This window comes from Petromyzon marinus, unplaced genomic scaffold (genome assembly GCF_048934315.1).
Source record: "Petromyzon marinus isolate PM22_M1 ecotype Great Lakes invasive population unplaced genomic scaffold, UKy_Petmar_22M1.pri1.0 PM_Scaffold_48, whole genome shotgun sequence".
Classification (NCBI taxonomy): domain Eukaryota; kingdom Metazoa; phylum Chordata; class Hyperoartia; order Petromyzontiformes; family Petromyzontidae; genus Petromyzon; species Petromyzon marinus.
Window position 1 is genome coordinate 294456 of NW_027423479.1, and position 19022 is coordinate 313477.

At 51.6% G+C, this 19022-nt stretch overlaps 1 protein-coding gene across 1 annotated transcript in view; it reads right to left on the bottom strand.

The window, feature by feature from the left end:
• Positions 1-19022, bottom strand: part of LOC116958121 (bleomycin hydrolase) — a 38359-nt gene extending 19337 nt beyond the window's left edge. The window contains exons 1-4 of the mRNA XM_032980616.2: positions 18792-19022; positions 9181-9281; positions 4249-4345; positions 1249-1358 (exon numbers count right to left, since the gene is read on the bottom strand). Coding sequence (XP_032836507.1) covers positions 1249-1358; positions 4249-4345; positions 9181-9281; positions 18792-18801 — 318 coding nt within the window. The 5' untranslated portion in view covers positions 18802-19022. The remainder of the gene's footprint in view (positions 1-1248; positions 1359-4248; positions 4346-9180; positions 9282-18791) is intronic.

Consider the following 19022-nt stretch of genomic DNA (forward strand, 5'->3'; position numbering starts at 1 on the left):
TAGGAGCAGTAGGATCAGTAGGATCAGTGACAGTAGGATCAGTGACAGCGCTCCACCTGCAGCAGCAGTGACAGTAGGATCAGTAGGAGCAGTAGGATCAGTGACAAGAGGATCAGTAGGATCAGTGGCAGTAGGATCAGTGACAGTAGGATCAGTAGGACCAGTGACAGTAGGATCAGTAGGATCAGTAGGATCAGTGACAGTAGGATCAGTAGGATCAGTGGCAGTAGGATCAGTAGGAGCAGTAGGATCAGTAGGATCAGTGACAGGAGGATCAGTAGGATCAGTGACAGGAGGATCAGTAGGATCAGTGACAGTAGGATCAGTGACAGTAGGATCAGTAGGATCAGTGACAGGAGGATCAGTAGGATCAGTGACAGGAGGATCAGTAGGATCAGTGACAGTAGGATCAGTAGGATCAGTGACAGGAGGATCAGTGACAGCGCTCCACCTGCAGCAACAGCAGTAGTGTCAGTAGGAGCAGTAGGATCAGTAGGATCAATGACAGTAGTATCAGTGACAGTAGTATCAGTAGGATCAGTGGCAGGAGGATCAGTAGGATCACTAGGATCAGTGACAGTAGGATCAGTAACAGTAGGATCAGCAACAGTAGGATCAGTAACAGTAGGATCAGCAACAGTAGTATCAGTAGGAGATTAACATCAGTAGGATTAGCAGCCTACCTGCCATCTCGCTAGCTCACAGCACTTGCCCCTACAGCCCTGCTAGAGGCTACCTGGGGGAGCTTTGTCTGTGTGTGTCTGTGCCAGGTGGCTAAAGCACAGCAGGTTGGCACAGTAGGGGGCACAGGTGGTGCATCAGCCAGTCGTCTCAGTCAGTCGACCCGTGGCACCTGGGTCTGCCCCGTGACCTCCTGCCAGCGGGCGTTCGACACTTCACGTGGCCTCAGGGTGCACATAGCCTGGCACAAGCGTCGTGGTGACGTCACCGCCACTTAGTGGCGAATGTCGGTTGTTGTTGTTGTTGTGTGTGTGTGTCTGTGTTAGTGTCTGTGTGTGTCTGTGCCTGTGTGTGTGTCTGTGTGTGTGTCTGTGTGCCTGTGTGTCTGTGTGCCTGTGCCTGTGTGTCTGTGTGCCTGTGTGTGTGTCTGAGTGTGTGTGTCTGTGTTAGTGTCTGTGTGTGTGTCTGTGTGCCTGTGCCTGTGTGTGTGTGTGTGTCTGTGTGTCTGTGTGTGTGTGTCTGTGTGTCTGTCTGTGTGTGTCTGTGTGTGTCTGTGTGTGGAGTGACCTTGTCCCAGAAGAAGAGATACGTCTGACTGAACTCAAAATCCTCGATGTTGAACTTCTTGATGAAGGGAAGCCGCATCACGTTGAGGCACGCAAAGATCCAGCACCTCCCTGTGGAGGTGGGGGGCATGGTGGGGGGCACAGTGGGGGGCACGGTGGGGGGCACAGTGGGGAAAGACAGGCAGGGAGAGATGTTGAAGGCACAGGGGGAGACACGCAGGGAGAGACGTGGGAGGGGTAGCCACACACACACACCTACACACGCACTCAGCCACACACACACACCTACACACACACCTAGCCACACACACACACACCTACACACACACCTAGCCACACACACACACACCTACACACACACCTAGCCACACACACCTACACACGCACCTAGCCACACACACACACCTACACAAAGATCAAACAGAGATCCCCCATATAGCCTGTAACAGACTGTAGGGGCAAGTGCTGTTAGCGAGCACCTATGAAGGCCGGAACGGTACACGAGGGGGTGGGTGGCCAGCACCACGCCCGACCGCCTTTGTCTCCCTAGTGGCAATGTTTACACACCGCACGAGGTACTCATTTGAGGCTGAGTCGACCTAGGGGAGGCCCGGGACCGGTGCAGATAATCGTCACCGGTGTTGGCCGTGAGCGGGAATCGAACCCGGGTCGCCAGGTTCATAGCGCAGCGTAGCGCTAACCACTACACTACCGCTCCCCACAACACCACTACACACGCACTCAGCCACACGCACACCTATACACACACACCTACACACACACACACACACCTACACACGCACCTAGCCACACACACACACACACACCTACACACACACCTACACACACACACACACCTAGCCACACACACACACCTACACACGCACCTAGCCACACACACACCTACACACCTACACACACACCTACACACACACACACCTACACACACACACACCTACACACACACCTAGCCACACACACACCTAGCCACACACACACCTAGCCACACACACACCTAGCCACACACACACCTACACACACACACCTACACACACACACCTACACACACACCTACACACGCACTCAGCCACACACCTACACACACCTACACACGCACTCAGCCACACACACACCTACACACACCTACACACACACCTACACACACACCTAGCCACACACACACACCTAGCCACACACACACACACACAACAACAACAACCGCCATTCGCCACTAAGTGGCGGTGACGTCACCACGACGCTTGTGCCAGGCTATGTGCACCGTGAGGCCACGTGAAGTGTCGAACGCCCGCTGGCAGGTCACTGGGCAGACCCAGGTGCCACGGGTCGACTGACTGAGATGACTGGCTGATGCACCACCTGTGCCCCCTACACACACACACCTACACACGCACTCAGCCACACACACACCTACACACACACACACCTACACACACCTACACACACACACCTACACACACACACACCTACACACACACACACCTACACACACACCTACACACACCTACACACACCTACACATACACACACCTACACACACACACACCTACACACACACACTACCTACACACACCTACACACACACACCTACACACACACCTACACACACACACACCTACACACACACACACCTACACACACACCCACACACACACACACACCTACACACACACACACCTACACACACACACCTACACACACACACACACACCTACACACACACACACCTACACACACACACACACCTACACACACACACCTACACACCTATATACACACACACACACACCTACACACACACCTACACACACACACACCTACACACACACAACTACACACACACACCTACACACACACACCTATACACACACACCTACACACACATACACCTACACACACATACACCTACACACACACCTACACCTACACACACCTACACACACACACCTACACACACACCTACACACACACACACACACACCTACACACACACCTACACACCTACACACACACACCTACACACACACACCTACACACACACACACACCTACACTCCTACACACACACACCTACACACACACACCTACACACAACAAAGATCAAAGATCCCCCGTATAGCCTTAACAGACTGTAGGGGCAAGTGCTGTTAGCGAGCACCTATGAAGGCCGGAACGGTACACGAGGGGGTGGGTGGCCAGCACCACGCCCGACCGCCTTTGTCTCCCTAGTGGCAATGTTTACACACCGCACCAGGTACTCATTTGAGGCTGAGTCGACCTAGGGGAGGCCCGGGACCGGTTCAGATAATCGTCACTGGTGTTGGCCGTGAGCGGGAATCGAACCCGGGTCGCCAGGTTCATAGCGCAGTGCGCTAACCGCTACACTATCGCTTCCCACGACACCTACACACACACACCTACACACCTACACACACACACCTACACACACACACCTACACACACACCTAGCCACACACACACCTACACACACACACACCTACACACACCTACACACACACACACACCTACACACACCTACACACACACACCTACACACACACACCTACACACACACACCTACACACACACACACTACACACACACCTACACACACACACACCTACACACACACACCTACACACACACACACCTACACACACACACACCTACACACACACACCTACACACACACACACCTACACACACACACACCTACACACACACACACACCTACACACCTACACACACACCTACACACCTACACACACACAACCTACACACACCCACCTACACACACACACACACCTACACACACACGGCCGGCGGTGATGATCATTCCCCGTGCCGGGAAGGGGGTGCCCCCCGGCACTTACCGGAGAGTTCTTCCGGTTACTCGTGGGCTTGCCCTCGGCGGTGATGATCATTCCTCGTGCCGGGAGGGGGGGGGGGCAGGCGGGGGGGGGGGGGTGCCCCCCGGCACTTACCGGAGTTCTTCTGGTTACTCGTGGGCTTGCCCTCGGCGGGGATGCAGTGGGCGTAGACGTGGCAGGCAGAGCGCAGCACCGACGCGTCCGCACACACCTGGCCGGGGGACAGCAGGGGAGGCGGTGGGTGGGTGCAGTGAGACACACACAGAGAGACACACAGAGACACACAGAGACACAGAGAGAGACAGAGACACAGAGAGAGACAGAGACACACAGAGAGACACACAGAGAGACACACACAGAGAGACACAGAGACACACACAGAGAGAGACAGAGACACACACAGAGACACACAGAGACACACAGAGACACACACAGAGAGAGACACACAGAGAGACAGAGACACACACAGAGAGACACACAGAGAGACAGAGACACACACAGAGACACACAGAGAGACAGACACACACACAGAGACACACAGAGACACACACAGAGACACACAGAGACACAGAGAGACACACAGAGACACACACAGAGACAGAGACTCACACAGAGACACACAGAGACACACACAGAGACACACAGAGACACACACAGAGACACACACAGAGACACACACAGAGACAGAGACTCACAGAGAAAGAGACACACACAGAGACACACAGAGACACACACAGAGACACACACAGAGACACACACAGAGACACACAGATACACACACAGAGACAGAGACTCACAGAGAAAGAGACACACAGAGACACACACAGAGACACACAGAGACACACACAGAGACACACACAGAGACAGAGACTCACAGAGAAAGAGACACACAGAGACACACACAGAGACACACAGAGACACACACAGAGACAGAGACTCACAGAGAAAGAGACACACAGAGACACACACAGAGACACACAGAGACACCCACAGAGACAGAGACTCACAGAGAAAGAGACACACAGAGACACACACAGAGACACACAGAGACACCCACAGAGACACACACAGAGACACACACAGAGACAGAGACTCACAGAGAAAGAGACACACAGAGACACACACAGAGACACACACAGAGACACACACAGAGACTCACAGAGAAAGAGACCCACAGAGACACACAGAGACTCACAGAGAAAGAGACACACAGAGACACACACAGACACACAGAGACACCCACAGAGACAGAGACTCACAGAGAAAGAGACACACAAGAGACACACACAGAGACACACAGAGACACCCACAGAGACACACACAGAGACAGAGACTCACAGAGAAAGAGACACACAGAGACACACACAGAGACAGAGACTCACAGAGACCCACAGAGACACACACAGACACACACAGAGACACCCACAGAGACCCACAGAGACACACAGAGACACCCACAGAGACACACAGAGTCACCCACAGAGACACCCACAGAGACAGAGACTCACAGAGACACACAGAGACACACACAGAGACAGAGACTCACAGAGACCCACAGAGACACCCACAGAGACAGAGACCCACAGAGACACACAGAGACTCACAGAGCTACACAGAGACTCACAGAGACACACAGAGACGCAGAGACAAAGAGACACACAGAGACAGAGACTCACAGAGACACACAGAGACACACACAGAGACAGAGACTCACAGAGACACACAGAGACACCCACAGAGACAGAGACACACAGAGACGCACAGAGACAGAGACACACAGAGACACACAGAGACACACAGAGTCACCCACAGAGACAGACTCACAGAGACCCACAGAGACACACACAGAGACACACAGAGACACATACAGAGACACATACAGAGTCACCCACAGAGACAGAGACTCACAGAGTCCCACAGAGACCCACAGAGACACATACAGAGACATACAGAGACACACAGAGACAGAGACTCACAGAGACACACAGAGACACACACAGACACACACAGACACACACAGAGACACACAGAGACAGAGACTCACAGAGACACACAGAGACCCACAGAGACACACAGAGACCCACAGAGACACACAGAGACACAGAGACTCACAGAGACACACAGAGACACACAGAGACTCACAGAGTCCCACAGAGTCCCACAGAGACCCACAGAGACCCACAGAGACACACAGAGACTCACAGAGACTCACAGAGACCCACAGAGACACCCACACAGACACACAGAGACTCACAGAGTCCCACAGAGACCCACAGAGACACACAGAGACCCACAGAGACACCCACAGAGACCCACCGAGACACCCACAGAGACACACACAGAGACAGAGACTCACAGAGAAAGAGACACACAGAGACACACACAGAGACAGAGACTCACAGAGAAAAAGACACACAGAGACACACACAGAGACACACAGAGACACACACAGAGACACACACAGAGACAGAGACTCACAGAGAAAGAGACACACAGAGACACACACAGAGACACACACAGAGACACACACAGAGACTCACAGAGAAAGAGACCCACAGAGACACACAGAGACTCACAGAGAAAGAGACACACAGAGACACACACAGACACACAGAGACACCCACAGAGACAGAGACTCACAGAGAAAGAGACACACAAGAGACACACACAGAGACACACAGAGACACCCACAGAGACACACACAGAGACAGAGACTCACAGAGAAAGAGACACACAGAGACACACACAGAGACAGAGACTCACAGAGACCCACAGAGACACACACAGACACACACAGAGACACCCACAGAGACCCACAGAGACACACAGAGACACCCACAGAGACACACAGAGTCACCCACAGAGACACCCACAGAGACAGAGACTCACAGAGACACACAGAGACACACACAGAGACAGAGACTCACAGAGACCCACAGAGACACCCACAGAGACAGAGACCCACAGAGACACACAGAGACTCACAGAGCTACACAGAGACTCACAGAGACACACAGAGACGCAGAGACAAAGAGACACACAGAGACAGAGACTCACAGAGACACACAGAGACACACACAGAGACAGAGACTCACAGAGACACACAGAGACACCCACAGAGACAGAGACACACAGAGACGCACAGAGACAGAGACACACAGAGACACACAGAGACACACAGAGTCACCCACAGAGACAGACTCACAGAGACCCACAGAGACACACACAGAGACACACAGAGACACATACAGAGACACATACAGAGTCACCCACAGAGACAGAGACTCACAGAGTCCCACAGAGACCCACAGAGACACATACAGAGACATACAGAGACACACAAAGACAGAGACTCACAGAGACACACAGAGACACACACAGACACACACAGACACACACAGAGACACACAGAGACAGAGACTCACAGAGACACACAGAGACCCACAGAGACACACAGAGACCCACAGAGACACACAGAGACACAGAGACTCACAGAGACACACAGAGACACACAGAGACTCACAGAGTCCCACAGAGTCCCACAGAGACCCACAGAGACCCACAGAGACACACAGAGACTCACAGAGACCCACAGAGACACACAGAGACACACAGAGACTCACAGAGACCCACAGAGACACCCACACAGACACACAGAGACTCACAGAGTCCCACAGAGACCCACAGAGACACACAGAGACCCACAGAGACACCCACAGAGACCCACCGAGACACCCACAGAGACCCACAGAGACCCACAGAGACACACAGAGACACACACAGAGACACACAGACAGAGTCCCACAGAGACACAAAGAGACCCACAGAGACCCACAGAGACCCACAGAGACACCCACAGATACCCACAGAGACACACAGAGACCCACAGAGACCCACAGAGACACACAGAGACACACAGAGACTCACAGAGACACACAGAGACACAGAGACACAGAGACCCACAGAGACACACAGAGACACACAGACAGAGTCCCACAGAGACACAAAGAGACCCACAGAGACCCACAGAGACCCACAGAGACACCCACACAGACACACAGAGACTCACAGAGTCCCACAGAGACCCACAGAGACACACAGAGACCCACAGAGACACCCACAGAGACCCACAGAGACACACAGAGTCCCACAGAGACCCACAGAGACCCATAGAGACCCACCGAGACACCCACAGAGACCCACAGAGACACACAGAGACCCACAGAGACCCACAGAGACCCACAGAGACCCACAGAGACCCACAGAGACACACAGAGACCCACAGAGACCCACAGAGACCCACAGAGACCCACAGAGACCCACAGAGACACACAGAGACCCACAGAGACACACAGAGACCCACAGAGACCCACAGAGACCCACAGAGACCCACAGAGACACACAGAGACACACAGAGACACACAGAGACCCACAGAGGCTGCTAAAGATAATGACGATCCTGTTGATGATGCTGCTGATAATGCTGCTGATGCTTCTGATGCTGCTGATGATGATGCTGATGATGACGATGCTGCTGCTGATGCCACGGATGATGCTGCTGCTGCTGATGATGACGATGCTGCTGATGACGATAAAGCCGCGGATGATGATGATGTTTGCTGATGATGCTGCTGGTGATGATGTTGCTGATGATGCTGCTGATGCTGCTGATGATGATGTTGATGTTGATGATGATGATGGTGTTGATGTTGATGATGATGTTGATGATGTTGATGATGATGTTGATGATGATGTTGATGCCGATGATGATGTTGATGATGATGTTGATGATGCCGATAATGATGCCGATGATGATGTTGATGATGATGTTGATGATGCTGCTGATGATGATGTTGATGATGATGTTGCTGATGATGCTGCTGCTGATGATGATGTTGCTGATGATGTTGATGATGCTGCTGCTGATGATGCTGCTGCTGATGATGATGTTGATGATGCTGCTGATGATGATGCTGCTGATGTTGCTGCTGATGAGGATGTTGATGATGCTGCTGCTGCTGCTGATGCCGATGATGCCACGGTCACCTCGAGCGGGTCGTGAGCGCTGACAAAGTTGCGGGCCAGGCGGTAGCGAGGCTCCTCCTGGATTCCCTTCTCGTAACGCTCAACCTGCTCGCGCGTCAATGCTGACACACGCACGCAGAGAGACACACACACAGACACGCACACAGAGAGACACACACAGAGAGACACACACAGAGAGACACACACAGAGACACACACAGACACACACACAGACACACACAGACACACACAGACACACACACACAGAGAGACAAACACACACACAGAGACACACACACAGAGAGACAACCACACACAGGCAGAGAGACACACACAGAGAGACACACGCAGAGACACACACACAGAGAGACACACACACAGAGAGACACACACAGACACACACACACAGAGACACACACACAGAGAGACAACCACACACAGGCAGAGAGACACACGCAGAGAGACACACGCAGAGACACACACACAGAGAGACACACACACAGAGAGACACACACACAGAGAGACACACACACACAGAGACACACACACAGAGAGACACACACAGAGAGACACACGCAGAGAGACACACACAGAGAGACACACACACGCAGAGAGACACACACACACACAGACACACACAGACACACACAGACACACACACACAGAGAGACAAACACACACACAGAGACACACACACAGAGAGACAAACACACACAGAGACACATACACACGCAGACACACACACACGCAGAGACACACACACAGACACACACAGACACACACACACACAGAGACAAACACACAGAGACACACACACACGCAGAGACACACACACAGAGACACACACGCACGCAGACACACACGCAGAGAGACACGCACACACGCAGAGAGACACACGCAGAGACACACACACACGCACGCAGAGAGACACACACACACGCAGAGAGACACGCACGCAGGCAGAGAGACACACACACACGCAGAGAGACACACACACACGCAGAGAGACATGCACGCACGCAGAGAGACACACGCGCACGCAGAGAGACACACACACACGCAGAGAGACACACACGCAGACAGAGACACACACAGAGAGACACACACACACGCACGCAGAGGGACACACACACACGCAGAGAGACACACACACGCAGGCAGAGAGACACACACACACGCACGCAGAGAGACACACGCAGACAGAGACACACACGCACGCAGAGAGACACACACGCAGGCAGAGAGACACACACACAGAGAGACACACACACGCAGAGACACACACACACACGCAGAGACACACACACGCACGCAGAGAGACACACACACAGAGACACACACACACAGAGACACACACGCACGCAGGCAGACAGACACACACGCACGCAGGCAGAGAGACACAAGCATGCAGACATAGACACACGCAGACACAGACACACATGCAGACACACACAGAGATACACACAAAGACACACACAGAGACATACACAGAGACACGCACAGAGACACACACACACAGAGTCACACAGACACACACAGAGACACGCACAGACAGACACAGACTGTTATTGTCATGAACGAATATGTTGAGTTGTCACTGATCATATGACGGCTTAATATTATACTCTGCCTCGGTGATAGTAATGTCACCGTGGCTTCAAGGTCGGGATTGAACACAAGAACTCCCGTAGACCAGGCGAGGTAGTCAACATCTCCCCCGTAGACCAGGCGAGGTAGTCAACATCTCCCCCGTAGACCAGGCGAGGCAGTCAACATCTCCCTCGTAGACCAGGCGAGGTAGTCAACATCTCCCTCGTAGACCAGGCAAGGCAGTCAACATCTCCCCCATAGACCAGTCAACATCTCCCCGTAGACCAGTCAACATCTCCCTCGTAGACCAGTCAACATCTCCCTCGTAGACCAGTCAACATCTCCCCGTAGACCAATCAACATCTCCCCGTAGACCAGTCAACATCTCCCCCGTAGACCAGGCGAGGTAGTCAACATCTCCCCGTAGACCAGTCAACATCTCCCCCGTAGACCAGGCGAGGTAGTCAACATCTCCCCGTAGACCAGTCAACATCTCCCCTGTAGACCAGGCGAGGTAGTCAACATCTCCCCGTAGACCAGTCAACATCTCCCCCGTAGACCAGTCAACATCTCCCCCGTAGACCAGTCAACATCTCCCCCGTAGACCAGGCGAGGCAGTCAACATCTCCCTCGTAGACCAGGCGAGGCAGTCAACATCTCCCCGTAGACCAGTCAACATCTCCCCGTAGACCAGTCAACATCTCCCTCGTAGACCAGTCAACATCTCCCCGTAGACCAATCAACATCTCCCCGTAGACCAGTCAACATCTCCCCCGTAGACCAGGCGAGGTAGTCAACATCTCCCCGTAGACCAGTCAACATCTCCCCCGTAGACCAGGCGAGGTAGTCAACATCTCCCCGTAGACCAGTCAACATCTCCCCTGTAGACCAGGCGAGGTAGTCAACATCTCCCCGTAGACCAGTCAACATCTCCCCGTAGACCAGTCGAGGCAGTCAACATCTCCCCGTAGACCAGTCAACATCTCCCCCCTAGACCAGTCAACATCTCCCCCGTAGACCAGGCGAGGTAGTCAACATCTCCCCCGTAGACCAGGCGAGGCAGTCAACATCTCCCCTGTAGACCAGGCGAGGCAGTCAACATCTCCCCGTAGACCAGTCAACATCTCCCTCGTAGACCAGTCAACATCTCCCCGTAGACCAGGCGAGGCAGTCAACATATCCCCGTAGACCAGGCGAGGCAGTCAACATCTCCCTCCGAGACCAGGCGAGGCAGTCAACATCTCCCCTGTAGACCAGTCAACATCTCCCCCGTAGACCAGGCGAGGCAGTCAACATCTCCCCTGTAGACCAGTCAACATCTCCCCCGTCACCGTGACACACTTTACGCGGGGCCCGGGAGTAGCTGCGGCCAGGCTAATAGCGACGGCGATTATCCCGCGGCGTCCCGGGCACGCCTCCCCCGTAGACCAGGCGAGGTAGTCAACATCTCCCTCGTAGACCAGTCAACATCTCCCCCGTAGACCAGGCGAGGTAGTCAACATCTCCCTCGTATACCAGGCGAGGTAGTCAACATCTCCCTCGTAGACCAGTCAACATCTCCCCCGTAGACCAGGCGAGGTAGTCAACATCTCCCTCGTATACCAGGCGAGGTAGTCAACATCTCCCTCGTAGACCAGTCAACATCTCCCCCGTAGACCAGTCAACATCTCCCCCGTATACCAGGCGAGGTAGTCAACATCTCCCTCGTAGACCAGTCAACATCTCCCCGTAGACCAGTCAACATCTCCCCGTAGACCAGTCAACATCTCCCCGTAGACCAGGCGAGGCAGTCAACATCTCCCCGTAGACCAGTCAACATCTCCCCGTAGACCAGTCAACATCTCCCCCGTATACCAGGCGAGGTAGTCAACATCTCCCTCGTAGACCAGTCAACATCTCCCCGTAGACCAGTCAACATCTCCCCGTAGACCAGTCAACATCTCCCCGTAGACCAGGCGAGGCAGTCAACATCTCCCCGTAGACCAGTCAACATCTCCCCGTAGACCAGTCAACATCTCCCCCGTATACCAGGCGAGGTAGTCAACATCTCCCCGTAGACCAGTCAACATCTCCCTTGTAGACCAGTCAACATCTCCCTTGTAGACCAGTCAACATCTCCCCGTAGACCAGTCAATATCTCCCCCGTAGACCAGTCAACATCTACCCCGTAGACCAGGCGAGGTAGTCAACATCTACCCCGTCACCGTGACACACTTTAAGCGGGGCCCGGGAGTAGCTGCGGCCAGGCTAATAGCGACTGTGATTATCCCGCGGCGTCCCGGCTGGGCGTGGGGGTTAGAGACGCGGTCCAAACACAAAGGCCCCCCAGGTAGCCCTTAACAGACTGCCGGGGCAAGTGCTGTTAGTAGCGAGCAGCAGCGCCGATGAAGGAACCCGGCACCGCCCATACTCAATGGGGCCTTAGTTTAGTCTCTGAGTCTCTCTGTGTATATCTATGTATCTCTGTGTATCTCTGTGTATATCTATGTATCTGTGTCTCTGAGTCTCTATGTATCTCTATGTGTCTCTGAGTCTCTATGTATCTCTATGTGTCTCTGAGTCTCTATGTATCTCTGTGTCTCTGAGTCTCTATGTATCTCTATGTATCTCTATGTATCTCTGTGTATCTCTATGTATATCTATGTATCTCTAGGTATCTCTAGGTATCTCTATGTCTCTGTGTCTCTATGTATCTCTGTGTATATCTATGTATCTCTGTGTATCTCTGTGTCTCTGAGTCTCTATGTATCTCTGTGTCTCTGAGTCTCTGAGTCTCTATGTATCTCTGTGTCTCTATGTATCTCTATGTATCTCTGTATCTCTGAGTCTCTGAGTCTCTATGTATCTCTGTGTCTCTATGTATCTCTATGTATCTCTGTATCTCTGAGTCTCTGAGTCTCTATGTATCTATGTATCTCTGTGTCTCTGAGTCTCTATGTATCTCTATTAATCTGTGTCTCTGTGTCTCTATGTATCTCTATGTGTCTCTATGTATCTCTGTGTCTCTATTAATCTGTGTCTATGTATCTCTATGTATCTCTATGTATCTCTGAGTCTCTATGTATCTCTATTAATCTGTGTCTGTGTCTTCTATGTATCTCTATGTATCTCTGTGTCTCTGAGTCTCTATGTATCTCTGTGTCTCTGAGTCTCTATGTATCTCTATGTATCTCTATGTATCTCTGTCTTCTATGTATCTCTATGTATCTGTGTCTCTATGTATCTCTGAGTCTCTATGTATCTCTATTAATCTGTGTCTCTGTGTCTTTTATGTATCTCTATGTATCTCTGTGTCTCTGAGTCTCTATGTATCTCTATTAATCTGTGTCTTCTATGTATCTCTATGTATCTCTGTATCTCTGAGTCTCTATGTATCTCTATTAATCTGTCTCTGAGTCTCTATGTCTGCTGCTATGAATCCCCGCACGGTGATGATAACGATGATGATGATATCAGCCACTTGGTGTGAGCTGCTATCGTCACGTGCGCTAGGCCACGTCGAAGACCTACACAGTAGCTCATAGGGGCCTTACACGGCTGGTAACATAAACATCGTTTAGTTTTGGAATGGGCCTCAATGAGCGTGGGTCTCTAGGAATCTGTGTCTCAGTGTCTCTATGCCTTGAGAGTATTGGTCTGCTGCTAGAAATCCCCGCATGGTGATGATGACGACGATGATATCAGCCACTTGGTGTGAGCTGCTATCGTCACGTGCGCTAGGCCACGTCGAAGACCTACACAGTCGCTCAGAGGGGCCTTAGCTGGTAACATAAACATCGTTTAGTTTTGGAATGGGCCTCAATGAGCGTGGGTCTCTAGGAATCTGTGTCTCAGTGTCTCTATGCCTTGAGAGTATTGGTCTGCTGCTAGAAATCCCTGCACGGTGATGATGACGACGATGATATCAGCCACTTGGTGTGAGCTGCTATCGTCACGTGCGCTAGGCCACGTCGAAGACCTACACAGTCGCTCAGAGGGGCCTTAGCTGGTAACATAAACATCGTTTAGTTTTGGAATGGGCCTCAATGAGCGTGGGTCTCTAGGAATCTGTGTCTCAGTGTCTCTATGCCTTGAGAGTATTGGTCTGCTGCTAGAAATCCCTGCACGGTGATGATGACGATGATGATATCAGCCACTTGGTGTGAGCTGCTATCGTCACGTGCGCTAGGCCACGTCGAAGACCTACACAGTAGCTCATAGGGGCCTTAGCTGGTAACATAAACATCGTTTAGTTTTGGTACGGGCCTCAATGAGCGTGGGTCTCTAGGAATCTGTGTCTCAGTGTCTCTATGCCTTGAGAGTATTGGTCTGCTGCTAGAAATCCCCGCACGGTGATGATGACGACGATGATATCGGCCACTTGGTGTGAGCTGCTATCGTCACGTGCGCTAGGCCACGTCGAAGACCTACACAGTAGCTCATAGGGGCCTTACACGGCTGGTAACATAAACATTGTTTAGTTTTGGTACGGGCCTCAATGAGCGTGGGTCTCTAGGAATCTGTGTCTCAGTGTCTCTATGCCTTGAGAGTATTGGTCTCCTGCTAGAAATCCCCGCACGGTGATGATGACGACGATGATATCGGCCACTTGGTGCGTCGCTCGTCTGCGCAAAGAGCTGACACAGCAGCTCAGAGGCATCTCCCTCACCTGGTTCGAAAGAGTTCAACAGAACCACGGCATTCAAAAGTGTTTGGGGGCAACTCTGCATCGTGAAGCGGAAGTGCCGGTCAAGTAACGAGATGAGCGGGCGTAGAAAATTATTCATTCTTGGAATGGGTCCTCCCCCACCCACCCCCACACAAACATGGACAAAGGTCCCCCGTGTAGCCTGTAACAGACTGTAGGGGCAAGTGCTGTTAGCGAGCACCTATGAAGGCCGGTAACGGCACACGAGGGGGTGGGTGGCCAGCACCACGCCCGACCGCCTTTGTCTCCCCAGCGGCGATGTTTACACATCGCTGCACCAGGGTACTCATTTGAGGCTGAGTCGACCTAGCGGAGGCCCGGGACCAGTTCAGACAATCGTCACTGGTGTTGGCCGTGAGCGGGAATCGAACCCGGGTCGCCGGGTTCATAGCGCAGCGTAGCGCTAACCGCTACACTACCGCTCCCCACACACACAGTGACACACACACACCCACACAGGGGTCTAGAGGAGACGACACCACCACCACATTGATCTTCATCTAGCAGCGGAGAGACCACGGTGGATTACACTAAGACAGAGAGGAATACGTGACTGAGAGATCAGACAACAGGTGCTAGAAACATCACCACCGCCATCGCCACCACGAGTTTTCAGTTTAATTTATTAGGATTTACCCCGTGAGCCATTCACCTCTTGATTTGGGTTCAACTGCAACAAACAATAATAATAACATCACAAGATGCACCTCAAATTCATTGTACACAAATCTAAACGCCACGTATGTAAACGGTGAAATCCCACGGAAAAAAATCACAACCCGTCCATGCTACTACGTACAAAAACATTCCATTTCCATGTTTGATCCCAATAACAATCGTAATGCAATACGGATCGAAATTTTAAGTGTAAATCTATGGTAAATCAAAAAAATCGGGCCAAACCAAGTCCCTCTAAAAACTCACTAAAACACCACCAAATCGATCTCCATCCAGCAGTGGATAGACCACGGTGATGATACATCGACAGAGAGTAATACTCTGGCTTAGAGATCACAAGGAGTTAGAGACATCATCACCACAATGATCTCCATCCAGCAGTGGATAGACCACGGTGATGATACATCGACAAGAGAGGAATACTCTGGCTTAGAGATCACAAGGAGTTAAGAGACATCACCACCACAGTGATCTCCATCCAGCAGTGGATAGACCACGGTGATGATACATCGACAAGAGAGGAATACTCTGGCTTAGAGATCACACACAAGCAGTTACAGGAGACATCACCACCACAGTGATCTCCATCCAGCAGTGGATAGACCACGGTGATGATACATCGACAGAGAGGAGTACGCTGGCTTAGAGATCACACACAAGCAGTTACAGGAGACACCACCACAATGATCTCCATCCAGCAGTGGATAGACCACGGTGATGATACATCGACAATAGAGGAATAAGCTGGCTTAGAGATCACACACAAGGAGTTAGAGGTGACATCACCACCACAATGATCTCCATCCAGCAGTGGATAGACCACGGTGATGATACATCGACAAGAGAGGAATACTCTGGCTTAGAGATCACACGCAAGGCGTTAGAGGAGACATCACCACCACAATGATCTTCATCCAGCAGTGGATAGACCACGGTGATGATACATCGACAATAGAGAAATACTCTGGCTTAGAGATCACACACTTAAGCAGTTACAGGAGACATCATCACCACAATGATCTCCATCCAGCAGTGGATACACCACGGTGATGATACATCGACAGAGAGGAGTACGCTGGCTTAGAGATCACAAGGAGTTAGAGACATCATCACCACAGTGATCTCCATCCAGCAGTGGATAGACCACGGTGATGATACATCGACAAGAGAGGAATACGCTGGCTTAGAGATCACAAGGAGTTAGAGACATCATCACCACAATTATCTTCATCCAGCAGTGGATAGACCACGGTGATGATACATCGACAATAGAGGAATAAGCTGGCTTAGAGATCACACACAAGGAGTTAGAGGTGACATCACCACCACAATGATCTCCATCCAGCAGTGGATAGACCACGGTGATGATACATCGACAATAGAGGAATACTCTGGCTTAGAGATCACACACAAGGAGTTAGAGACACCACCACCACAATGATCTCCATCCAGCAGTGGATAAACCACGGTGATGATACATCGACAAGAGAGGAATAAGCTGGCTTAGTGATCACACGCAAGGAGTTAGAGACATCATCACCACAATGATCTCCATCCAGCAGTGGATAGACCACGGTGATGATACATCGACAATAGAGGAATAAGCTGGCTTAGAGATCACACACAAGCAGTTACAGGAGACATCACCACAATGATCTCCATCCAGCAGTGGATAGACCACGGTGATGATACATCGACAATAGAGGAATACTCTGGCTTAGAGATCACAAGGAGTTAGAGACATCACCACCACAATGATCTCCATCCAGCAGTGGATAGACCACGGTGATGATACATCGACAATAGAGGAATACTCTGGCTTAGAGATCACAAGGAGTTAGAGACATCACCACCACAATGATCTTCATCCAGCAGTGGATACACCACGGTGATGATACATCGACAGAGAGGAGGAGTACGCTGGCTTAGAGACCACCACCAACATCACCACCACCAGTTTAACACGTAGGCTTTCGCGACCAATATTATTCATAATAAAGGTTTTTGGGTTATATCGCTTTTATTTATAAATGTGTCGTAACCCTCCACCACCCGACACGGCCAATCAGCAAAAAAAAGTGTCACGTTGACACTTTTTTTTTAAAACCGGGAGCAAGTGAGGGCTTTGCCATTCTGGCGAATTGCCCGATGATGCTGGAAGTATTTACCAGCGAAACGTCGTACTACTCAAACTGTAAATGTTGTGGATTCACTCTTCAACACACCGGTGGGCTAAAGTAGTGAACTAATTTGTCTTTTGTCAACGTGACACTTTTTTTTGCTGATTGGCCGTGTCGGGTGGTGGAGGGTTACGACACATTTATAAATTAACGCGATTTAACCCAAAAACCTTTATTATGAATCACCACCACCAACCAACTAAACCTATCTCCATCCAGCAGCGGAGAGACCACGACGCTCGCGTTACCAACCACCTCCGTTGTACGCTCGACAAACGAAACAAAGATAAATAAACAACTTCCTGAAAAGAAAAAAATACCCCGACCGAGGCTGCGGCGGCGGCGGCGAGGGCTGCCGCACCCGGGCGAGGTCGCCTCGAGGCCGGCGGGAGAATCCAGGCGAGGCCGTGGTCCGACCAGGCCACGTATGCCGTCCGCGGACTTTTTTTTATTTATTAAAAACTTTAAATTCAAAATATAACAAGCGACAGACTTACCCTTGGCCATGTCGAAGTCTGTGTGTAATGTAAAACGTCGCTTGTTGTTGTTGTTGTTGCTGTTGCGCTGTTTGTTGCTTTTCGTTGTTTAAAACTTAAAACGAAACAAACAAGAACCCGTCACCACCGGCTTCGCGTGAGGAGAATTCCCACCAGAGGTTGGCGCGAGACGTCGACGGGTCGCGATGCGGCGGCGGCGGGGGGGGGCGAACGGCCGCTTCCGTTCGGTCG